Consider the following 12,259-nt stretch of genomic DNA (forward strand, 5'->3'; position numbering starts at 1 on the left):
TCCAGAGAGTGCCAGATCCAGGCAAAGACGAGTTTGCAAAGGAGAAATCTTCCGGGAAATTAGGACCCTCAACACTGACAGCACAAAGGCACCTTTTATTCATTAAGGTGTTTTTTTTTTTCCTATTCCAGTATAGTTATCATCCAATATATTAGTTTCAGGAGGACAATATAACGATTCAACAATTCTAAACATTACTCAGTGCTCATTATGATAAGGCACCTTCTGTTTGTCAGGTGAGAATCTGTGAATGTAAACCAGAGACTTTGGCTTCCTCTCAGGGCTTTTGGGAAATGAGCTCTCTCTACCAGGTGCATAAGATCAGCTAACTACCGGGGGTGTGCCAGCACGGTTATATAGCATGACCTCTGCCTTCTGAGGGAGCCCACTGGGAAGCAGGTGGGGAAACGAGAAGCCCTTGCCACTCAAAGTGTGTCCCGAGGACCAGTGGCATGGGCGTCGCCGTCATCCCGGGGCTTCTTAGCAATACAGCCTTTTGGGCCTCCTCTCAGACCTCAACAGTAAGAAACTGCATTTTAACAAGATGCCCAGGGGGTGAGTAAGTTTGAGAAGGGAGTGCGTACAGAACTGTGGGAAACGCAGTGCACTAAATCCTACTGAACAGGGAGGGCTAGGCGGAGGGAGCCACTTCTTCGTCTGCCTGTACTGGAGACCTTTAGTAGTGAGCGGCAGCGACCCGAAGCCGGCGGCCCAAGGTGCCGGACTAGGTCCGGGCGGCCCCGCCTGCCTGCCCCGCCTCCCTCCTGGGTCTCTGCCCCGCGCGCGGTTGCTGTGGCAGCGCCGGACGCAGATCGAGCCGAGGCTGCCGCGGCCTCCACCTCCGCCTCCAAAGGCCTCCCCAGACCCCAGGCTGCTGCTCAGCTAGCGTCTCCGCCATGCCTCGGGGGAGGCGCGGCGGCCGGGTGAGCGCCCTGGAGGGCGGCCTGGAGGAGGAAGCGCCCCCGGCGGCGGCCGCGGTGCCCTCGGCGCTGTGGGCGTCCCAGCTGCAGCCGGAGGCGGCGGCCGGGCAGATCCTGCTGCGTGGCATCTTCGAGATCGGGAGGAGCAGCTGTGACGTGGTGCTGAGCGAGCGGGCCCTCAGGTGGCGGCCCATCCAACCCGAGCGCCCCGCGGGTGAGTGTCCCGGCACCTTAACCTCCAGCCTTGCCTCCTCCCTGCACCTTCGCCCGCGCCTCCTCTCCGCCCTCCCCAGGCTCCTCCCCCCCGCGTCGCGAAGCCCCCGCCCGCTCCTTCCGAACTGGGGAGAGCAGTCTAGTCTCCTCGCGGCCCCGGGGGCCCCAGGCTCCCCGCCCCGCCCGCCTGGCTCCCCGCCTCTGGGTGCATTCCCTGGAGCAAAGTCACGGTCAGCTTCTGCTCTAGGAGGCCGAAAAAAGAATTGAGCCCCAAAGGGCCGGTGTTTTCCAAACTGCGGGAAGGTCCTCTCCTTCGCTCCAAACTGGTGGAGTTTGACTCCATCAACCTCTGCCCGTCCCCTGAAAGTATAACCACTTTACAGAGTACATCTACACGTGGGTTCTGAATCGAACTCTCACTTTGTTGACTTCCGAAACTTTAATCCCCTTTTGGGCCCTCTGGACTTCTCCATCCCTCACATTCCTTGCCTTGTCTAGAATTAAGCTCTCTACCTACGTAGAAACCCTTGATTTTTTTTTTTTTTTTTTAAGTGTTGACTTTAAAGTCCTCATGCTGCTTATCGCACTCACCTTTTATTGACTTGACTTTAGTTATTTGGAAATGTTACAGTGCTGTATTTACAACAACTATTTCAAGTCTTCGTCGAGAGAAGATTGCTCAAAAAACCTTCGATGTGACACTGTCTCTCCTGGCTAAATACAAACTTAAATTATTTTTAAAACATTGCCTTCCGTTGCAAAACCAGGCGCCCTGTACTACTTCTAGTAAAGTATAGAAACATGCCACTGTTCTAAAGTTTCCCGTGCAAAAAAAGCTAACAAATGCACTGAGTAGGCTTAACTAAAATTACCTTCTACCTTAATTAAAATGTTTTCAGGTGTCATGAAAACCAAGGTAGAATGTTTTATTGAACCTCTGAGTTAAAACCGAGGGATATGGATGTAGAATTATTCCGTGAAGTTTTTAAGTCCGTTTGAATTTGGGAGATCTAGAAGTTTCTAAGTTATATGAAGTTTAGGTTAGCCTACAAGAGCCAGCTTAACCTACAATGAAGGTGAAATACTACAGAATTTAAAACGAGACCTTGCTCAGTGAGAGCTCATATAAATAAGTGTTGCGGTACTGGGACACAAAAAGGCAAATAATGACACGAAAAAAGAAATGCTGTTGTAAATTAAGTGGTGATGGAGGAAAAGCAGGCTTGCTTTGTGTTCATGAAAGTAGAATTTAAAAACTATACAGGTTGAAAGTTTTGATTGTTTTTTTAAACTTTGCTCTAAACCCCTTACTTTTTTCACCTAGGTGTATTTTTTCTTAATGAAGGCCTAGTGTGCAAACTTCTTCAGGCCTTTAAAATTGGAAGTACGGAATCCTAGCACCTTAGTTAAGAACCTATATATATATATATTTTTTTTTTTAATTTTTTTTTAACGTTTATTTATTTTTGAGACAGAGAGACAGAGCATGAAGGGGGGAGGGTCAGAGAGAGGGAGACACAGAATCCGAAACAGGCTCCAGGCTCTGAGCCATCAGCCCAGAGCCCGACGTGGGGCTTGAACTCACTGACTGTGAGATCATGACCGGAGCCAAAGTCGGCTGCTTAACTGACTGAGCCACCAAGGCACCCCAAACCTATATTTATAAACAGATGATTTACCTAGTAAAAGGAGTGGGGAAAAGAAAAGGGAGTAAGAGGTATATTTAAATGAAATGATCTCTGATGTAGAATTAGTTTAGATGTGCATGCTGAAAGACCAAGGAGATTGTCCAGATAATAGAGGATAAGTTGTGTCAAGGTTACCATGCTTGGGAGGACGGGGTATAGGAGGATGTAGTAGGGGAGACCATGGGTCTATTGGTCCCGGGCCCGTGACTGGCGGCTCCAGGAAGGGTGGGGGTGGAGAGGTGTGGGATCACCGGGCTTTATTAGATCATACATAGGAAATATTTGCAACACCACTCAGTTTTTGAATCTCAGAGTACCTTAGTTGCTGCTTTTAAAAGTAGATTTCGTTTTTTAGAGCAATTTTAGGTTCACTGCAACATTGAGCAAAAGGTACAGAGATCTCCCATATGTTCTCTGCCCCCTACATATGCACGGCCTCCTCCATTATCCACATTCCTCATCAGAGGTACATTTGTTACGATTCATGAACCTACGTGAACACATCATCTCCCGAGTCCATAGTTGATGTTACGGTTCGCTATTGGTGTCGTACATTCTGTGGGTTTTGACAAATTTGTAATGATGTGTGTCTTGGGGTTCCCCAGGGAAACAGAAGCTTGGCTGTATGTTTGAGGAGATCTACCATGGGGTTACAGAGGCTGAGCTCTACCACCGTATGCCATTTGCAAACTGGAGAACTGGGAAAGTCAGTGGTATAATTCAGACCAAATCTGAAGGTCTGAGAAGCAGGAGAGGTGATGGTTTAACTCTCAGACTGGATCTAGATGGGGAAAAGGAAAGCTGTTCAGAACCTGTTTTGTTTGCTGTCAGTACCTGGAAGAGTACCTGACACGAAAACCATTGTTGAATGAATTTGTTAACTGGCCTCATGAACCTTACTTTTGCCTACTGCGTTGTACTACTGACTACACAGCTACTTGTGACTTTTCATCACCTGCAAGAGTATCCTCTCCCTTTTTGTTAAGGTATTGGAATTCTTTTCTATAAAAACATTCTTAAGCTAATGTTGGCCTACTTCTCCACTGTGGGTATCCTGGCCAGAAGGTTCCATCGTGCTAAGCTGCAAGGTGGTAAGCACTGACCTGGACATAGATTGACCAGGATGCCACCACTATGATACAAAATGTGTACACAAAAGGGCATCATCTGTTCAGGAAATGTTAACCACAAACTGCTTAATGATCTTTCTATTGGAATCTTAAAATTTGACCATTTGTGAAATCATGAGTTTATGCATGTGAGCATAAAGTAATTACTGAGTTAGCTGTGACCTAGAAAGGAACAGAATCCAGAAGAAATAGAGGGATCAGGTGAGTTCTCTGAGGCTTCGTGAGAAAAGTCAGGCAAGTCTGGGGCATGGAACCCAGACCAGGCAAAGCAGATCAAGGGTAGTACCACAGTGTGGGTAGCCCCCAACGGTCTCTGAAATTGGGGAATAAGGTGTCAAAAATTAAGGGCGCACAGAAAGGTAACATGGGCAGATGTATTAGACAACTTTGCATATTTTATAATGTAGCCCTTCACTTGTGCTCTTACTGGATCAAATACATTCCGAGTTCAATATTTTCAAAAATATCACAGATTGCCTGTTGGCATTGTTCTAAATCTCAGCCAAGGACAAATTTCTAGGCATGTTTGCTTAGCAAGTAGTAAGCTTCTATTTGAAATGTTAGATGGAAGCAGAAGATAGAAGCATTTTTGTGCATCCCCAAATCGGGATCTGCTTACTGTACTGTGTGACTGGGTGATAATGCTTTCCCAAAAAGGAAAAGCTACGGGTGAGGAGAGTTAGTAATGGGTAGGATTACACTGTATTAAGCTCAAATTTTAGTACAGTTAAGAATGATCAATTTAGGAATTTCTGTGACACGAATGCCAAATGCCCACAAATGTGTCTGCCATTTCACAGTGGGAACTTGACCATTTACTAATGGATAGCACCTTGACCTAGGAAAAACACGATGGGATCTTTTATAGGCTCCCTGCTCCAGCTGTCTGTACTCTCCTGTCTGTGATGTAGGAACATTTTCAGGAGTGGGCACCAAAGGATAATGAGGTCTTGTCTGCGACTAACAGGACCATAACTGACTTTGGGCAAGTAACTTAATTCCACTTTTTCATCTGCAGAATGAGGCATTTATATTACAGTTGACTCTTGAACAACTTGGGTTGGAACTGTATAGGTCTACTTACACACGAGTTTTTCTTTCTTTCTTTCTTTTTTCTTTTTTTTTTTTTTGATGCAGTACAGCACTACAAATCTTTTAAGATTTTCTTGACATTTTTTTTGTAGCTTTATTGCAAGAATACAGTATACAATACATGTAGCATACAAAGTATGTCTTAACCATATCCTGGGTAGGGCTTCTGGTCAACAGTAGGCTATTAGTAAGTTTTGGGGGAGTCCAGAGGTAGACGTAGACTTTTGACTGTATGTGGGCCACCACCCCTAACCCTTGCATTGTTCAAGGATCAGCTGTATATAATCATTGAAAACCAACTCTCAAGTTGCGTTTTAAAGAAAATACCTATTTTTATTGACTTCAGATGTTAGGACATCGTAGGCAAGTCTCTGGTTTGAATGCTCAAGGGTCAACAGTGTGATGTGTGGGAGGAGGTGTTGTATTTTCCAGCAGGAGCTTCTCCACCCTCATGAACTTCTAATTAGAAGAAACATGGGAAATATGGGCCCCTTGCTCCCCTTCCCCAGCTTCAGGGCATAGTGATGAGAGGTGTGAGGGTCATCTCAGCACAGGGCCTGCCTTGAGAGAGGAAGAAACCATTTTCTGATAGAAAATTATTGGTCAAGCTAGTCATCAGACTTTTTATGGGCAAAAGGACTAGCTTAGCTTCGATATCCATTTCCTCTACCTTAAAAAAAGTTGTTTTTTAATGTTTATTTCAGAGAGCATGAGGGAGACAGAATGTGAGCAGGGGAGGGGCAGAGAGAGAGAGGGAGACACAGAATCTGAAGCAGGCTCTAGGCTCTGAGTGGTCAGCACAGAGCCCGACATGGGGCTCAAACCCATGAACTGTGAGATCGTGACCTGAGCTGAAGTTGGATGCTTAGCCGACTGAGCCACCCAGGTGCCCCTCATTTCCTCTACCTTTTAATCAAAGTTCAGGGCAAGGATTTTACAGTATGTCCGATTAGCATCTGAAAATTATGTTTTAAATATTAAAAACAAAGAGTTTCAAATCTTAGGGCTTAAAAATCTCTATTTTTCATGGACTTACTACGGCAGGTTACACAACTTCATGTTAGGTTTTTCGAAAGGGTTGTTTGTAACTCAGCTCTTAGCTGAGTTGAAGGAGAGCAGTAACCAGAAAATCTGAGAAAGCTGGGCTACAAATTAAGGTCTCTTTTATGAGAGTTAAAATGATTTGCTTTATATTTGCTGGAAACTTACCAATGTGAAAGGTAGTGTGGGAAAATGTGAAAATGAGAAAATAATTTAAAAACAAGAGTAAATGGTTGTTTGGGACTTAGCAGGGCTGGGTACATTCTAAGTATTAATCTGCCTAAGCTGTTTGGGAACAGATGTACGTGAAACAGATCCCAGTCTTCTGTTGTGTACATCCAAAGTGAGACATCTGTCGGTGGACCTTGTGGTCAGAAATAATGGAAGCAGGGGTTAAACCCCAAAATGACCTGTTATGTGAATTATTGAAGGATTAATTACTCAGTAAAACCTGATGCTTTGATTCATCAGTGTACATGTTAAGAAAATACTTCTTTAAAAAAATTGACAATCTGTTCCTACACTGTCAAATTTGAAGGAATTTTTAAAAGATGGGTGTGAAAAATGAAGCTCACCCTGTAACTGCATGTACTGTTAATGAAGTTTTTAAATGCTTTGGAAGGTCTGTTAACCTATTATATAAATATTAAGTAGTTATATTGTATAAATATTAGCTTTTCATTAAAGTAAATTGGTCCACACAGAGAAACAAATGCAGAATGGATCTCTAAAGCATGACCGTGGAGTTAAATTTTCTGTGGTGATGGAATGTTCTGTATCTGAACTGTCCAGATTGCACCATCCATGTGTGGCTATTATACCTGAAATGTGGCTAGTGTGACTGAATAACTGAATTTTTATTTAATTTTAATTTGATAGCTGCATATGGCTAGTGGTGATCACATTGGACACCCTGGCTTTAATGCATGCAGAGTTGAAATCGTTTATTTCCTTTATTCCTAGGTATTGGTTTTAATCTTTATAGGAAGGTAAAATTTCAAATCTTAATGTACAATTGATATGGTTATACGACCTGAGCTACCTATTTAAGGATAAATCCACTTAATCCAGAAATGTCAAAGTGGCAAAGTCCTTTCACGTATTTTGTGAATACAAAAAATACTTTGTTTATTGCAAATCATTTGATAGTAAAGTTGAAGTCTTGTCTATAAAAATTGTATTATTCCTCATAGTTATTATTTGAACTGAAATTCAGCAAACTTAATCTCTTTCTTACTATAAAAATAGTATATACAAAATAACTGCCCTGGCCTGTGTACCTTGACCCCCGAGGAGTCTGCATATTAATGTTATTCCTTAACCATGTGGCACTATCTGAAGGCAAGTACTTTGAAAAACTTGATCTATTATGTCCCCCTTCTTTTTGCCCTCCCCTACATGGGATCTTTGGGGCTACAATTGGCACATAAATACCTTCCTAGGAGTGGGGAACAGTACTTGTGCTGAAGCCAAGGGACTTAAAAATTGAGGGTCCAATGGCTGGATCAAGGTCAGTAAACCAGAGAGGTAAATCCAGATGGGATTGTCTGAAGCGGGAAGATCTGAAGTGACTTGCAGAAGTCTAAACGTAAAGCTAAAGAATCAAAGAGCCATGGCAGTAGGTAGAGGGGTTGACAGATACTTTGGGTATTCAGGAGGATAGTATTGCCTCGACTAGGCATTTTTGTGCCCTCTGCAATTTGGGAGAACGGACCATCGTTGTTTAAAAGACTAGGGATACAGCTGGGTGGCTCAGTAGATTTAGTGTCTGACTTCAGCTCAGGTCATGATCTCCCAGTTTGTGAGTTTGAGCCCCATGTCAGGCTTTGTGCTGACCGCTTGGAGCCTGCTTTGGATTCTGTGTCTCCCTGTCTCTCTGCCCCTCCCCTTCTTACGCTCTGTCTCTCTCTGTCTCTCCTGTAGGAATAGGAGATGTCTACTGGGGGCACATGTCTGGGAAAGATAAAAGGTGGGGGGAGACAGATTGGGAGGGATACCCTTGTGACTCTGAGACCTATAAAAGGAGGATAAGGCAGGCAGGGGCAGGGAGAGCCTTGGCCCATGATGCATATCTGGTCAGGTCTCTGCTTACCTATGGTGAGATTTTGGGGGAAAAGACTGCCCATTAAGAGTCCTGCCTTGAGCATAAATAGCCAAACATCAGCTGTGTTTAGTCATGGGAACAGTGTGACCTCAGCAACAAAGCTTAGGAGAAGCCTTGAAGGGACCAACAGCTGGAGGCTGGCTGTTAGCTAACTACACTCTTTGCAGCAGAAAGGAAAGTTCTTCCTCAAAGGGACAGGACGGCAGCTGCAGTGACCAGTGAGGTTTACTGTCATCGTTATGAACTCAGGTATTCAAATGTATTAAATAGGCTTCAATTTGCAGCAATGCCAGTTCTTACTGATTCTCAAGTTGTCTTAATTTCTGGCATTTTGGATGTATGGGAACCCCTCCAAGTTGACTTCTAAGTTTTTTTGACATTCCCTTGGCTGTCTCTGATAGCTTTCTTGAATGGCAAGATATTCCAGGCTAATCTACATGTCATGCCCCAGACATAGGATCAACCTGATCATTAAAAGGAAGCTTAGTTCCTTTGAGTAGGGGTATTTAGAGACCACAATTTGAGGTCCAGCTGTGCTCATTGCTAATATTTTCCGTTTTCCAGTTTTTTCAGAAACAGCAAGGAAGTATGTATTTTTCTTTCAAAAAGAAAGCACATCATGGAATTATGCTGATACTTCCAGTTGAAATTCAGGACTAAAAGGTGTTTACTTTGTCTCCTTTCTGCTATCCTTAAAATCTTGATTTCTAAGTCAACAGTATCACTGCCAACCATATCATTGCTCATTTGCTTTATCTTGTAACATGTGTAAATCACAGAATAACAACACCAATGCTACCATTAACAGTACAACTTCTGAAAGTCATTTAAGATCATTCTGTAATTTTTTATTGTTGTGTATAGAGTACATACCAGGGTATGTGCTGTGTGTAGTCAAATTACTGGGGTTTTAAAAAAATGCTTTTAATGTTTTATTTATTTTTGAGAGATACAGAGTACAAGCAGGGGAGGGGCAGAGACAGAGGGAGACATGGAATGTGAAGCAGGCTCCAAGCTCTGAGCTGTCAGCATAGAGGCCAATGCAGGGCTCGAACCCACGAACTGTGAGATCTTGACCTGAGCCGAAGTTGGACGCTTAACCGACTAAGCCACCCAGGTGTTCCAAATTACTGTGTTTTAAAGACGCTTACAGTCCTCCCTATCTGTGATGTTATATCCTCAACCCAGGATGCAGAATTGTCTATTTACATTTGTTTTTGATTTTTGGCATTACTTCTTTAAAATTCAATTTTATTTTGTAATTATATAAACTATTTATAGGGTTCCAGACTCAAACTTACTAAACAAACTATATTCTGGGAAGTATAACTTTTTATCTGTGTCCTTTCTACCCTTTTCTTCCTTCCTATTACAGGTAAGCTTATTTGTCTTTTCAAATTTTGGGGTTGTTCTTTTGTAAATATAAGCAATCGTGTATGTGTATATACTTATATGCATATGTATATATATTCTCCTTACCCAACTCCTACCCCACTTCCTTAAATGCATGGTAGCATACCATATTTTTTTTTCCACCTTACTTTCTTTTTAAATTAACAATATATCTGGCATATCACTCTAGGGTGAGAGTCTACGTTTCCTTTTATATCTGCACAAAAATCTATTGTGTACTATAGTTTATGGAAAGATTGGGTTGTTTCTAGCCTTTTTTTGCCATGGAAAATAGTGGTGTAATGAAAAACCTTATGTGTCCATTTGATTTTTTTTCAGTATATTTTTGGAATAGATTCCTAGAAGTGGGATTGTTGACTAAAAGAATAAATGCGTATGTAATTTTTATTAGATTTTATTTTTTAGAGTTACGTTTTAGGTTCACAGCAAAGTTGAGTAGAACATGCAAAGATCTTCCATGCACTCCATGCCTGCCTGTATACCTTGCTCAGTATTTCCAAATTACCTCATAAGAATCGTACTATTTTGCCTTTGTGTCATTGTTGTATCAGGGCACCTGTTTCTGTGAAGTTTCTTCTAAAGAGTATATTGTGAAACTTCTAAAAAACCTATCTGATGAGAAAGGGTATCTCAGCATAGTTTTAATTTGTGTTTTTCTCATTAAATCATTCATACTTTTAGCTTCTTTCTTCCTCAGTTAGGGAGCACCTACTATGTGCTGAGTTTTCTGATAGGTTCCAGAGATGCTATAATCAATTTGACATAGTTTTTGCTTCCAAGTACTCATAATCTGCAGGAAGATTTACCAGCAAAATTACTGATGGTCTATTTTATGTGCAATTGAGATATTATAGGGCGTTATACACATACATGGAAATGTAACTAAAGGAGAAAATCATTTTGTTGGGAGGCGGAGGAAGAGGTCAGGTAATGGTACAGAGGAATGTGAGGGTAAACTTGAATATGGGCCTTGAAGCATGGCTAGGGATTGGCAACACAAAAGAGTAAGGAAACCGTTCTAGGAAAATGATAACTTTTTTGGCAGGGGGAATATCAGGAGAGCATGCTTTGACCCATTTGGAAAATAAGACCATAGTCTGTGAAGAGAGTGTTAATGGAAGAGATGACAGTGCTTGGTGATAAGTCAGTGGTTTGTATAAGGCCCTGAATAACAGGCTAGGAAGTTGGTGTCTAAACCTAAGGGGTAGCAAAATCTGAAGGTTTTTGTTCTTTAAGTGAGTTTGGGTTTTGAGAAGACCATCATGGAACCAGGATGGATTTTAAATGGGCAGTACACTGGAGAGCCTATTTCAGTGACTAGTATACCAGAAGATCCAGGAATAGTGTGTATGTGGCAGGGAGAATGGAAATGTGAGGCTAAGTGAAGGGATATCGTCAGAGAATTTGGAGGATGTGGAACTTGAGGGAAGGGGAGGAAACCATGGTGATGCCGAGATTTTTAACTTGAATGATGGAATGGATACTGAACACTGCTAAAATTCTCAGATCAGCAAAATGAGAAAGTATCTTACTTGACATGTATTGTACCATGCATCAACTATGCTGGTGACTAGCAAAATGTCCAAACATAAAGGAAATTGAAAGCTTAAAATTGAATGCATAAGCTGGAGAAATGGCTTCTGAAGGGACTGTACGTTGAACTCTATCAAGCCTAAGGTCTGTGTTTTTCGTGAGCCTTGGGATGTCTCTTGTGTCCTGTTTCTTATTCGGTTGAGGCTACTTAAAATTTAAAGGTATTTTTGGAAAACATTGTTCATTAAATATTGGAAATAAGGTTATGATCTTTATGCAGCCATAATATTTAGGTATTACTGAAATGAAAAAAATGAACACATCAATTTTTATATGTAGAAAAGAACTTCTATATCATTTTAAACTCCGAAAAAATTCATTTCGTAAGATCAGTTTTTTGTCTAGTACAAATATTCTGTTAGACTTTTAAGTGTACTGAATGTTACACATAATTCAAAGTACTTTCTATGTCCATCTGTGCAGGAGGAATAAGATCAATAAAACTGAACAACTGTTAGCGTATATTGGTTTCCTTATGTTTTAGCCATGTTTTCATGTATTGAAAGTGTAAAGGAAGACAGTGTATGTTTTGTTGTTGTTTTCATTCTATAGGTAGAAGCTTATTATAGTTAAAATCTCGGATATAATGCATTTTTAAAATCCCATCCATAACCCAGTTACTTTAGATAATTTATTTAAATACTTAGGGTATACTAAAAAAATATAGATAGACTTTTGTCATGGGATTTGATCGATAATCTCTTATTTTAGAAGTAGGAATAAAGTTTTCTCTAAAAATCATATTTCCATTTCTTAGAATTAGCATTTTTCACATTTGGGGAAAAATATCTTGGTATTCTGGCTTTTGCATTAGAGACTAATCTGTCATTTTCCAGGTTACTTGGATGTTTTACAGGACTAAGCCTACTCTGTCACAGGGCTTCATGCCATGGAAACATCTTATGGGTGAGCCTAATATTACTCCAATTTTCTTGATACTTGAACACTTTGTTAGGTGTATGCCAGATTCATTCTTCCATGCAGAAGCATTAGATGCAAACTATGTCATTGAAATTCTAAGAGCCTTTTCAAATGTAACTTTGCTACGGTATAACGTGAGTCCCA

The 12,259-nt window shown here is 41.5% G+C and overlaps 1 protein-coding gene across 6 annotated transcripts in view; it reads left to right on the top strand.

The window, feature by feature from the left end:
* Positions 1–623: 623 nt before the first annotated feature.
* The window catches only part of CERKL (ceramide kinase like), a 131,814-nt gene continuing 120,178 nt past the window's right edge, over positions 624–12,259 (top strand). Inside the window, exon 1 of one of the 6 annotated variants that reach the window (XM_019461155.2) lies at positions 624–1,134. In XM_019461155.2, the coding sequence (XP_019316700.2) occupies positions 897–1,134 (238 nt within the window). In that variant the 5' untranslated portion in view covers positions 624–896. The remainder of the gene's footprint in view (positions 1,135–12,259) is intronic. The other 5 variants (XM_053907223.1, XM_019461159.2, XM_053907209.1 and 2 more) reach the window with 5 other exon arrangements.

Source organism: Panthera pardus, unplaced genomic scaffold (genome assembly GCF_024362965.1).
Source record: "Panthera pardus isolate Hobbes unplaced genomic scaffold, ASM2436296v1 HiC_scaffold_10, whole genome shotgun sequence".
In the NCBI taxonomy this organism is placed as follows: domain Eukaryota; kingdom Metazoa; phylum Chordata; class Mammalia; order Carnivora; family Felidae; genus Panthera; species Panthera pardus.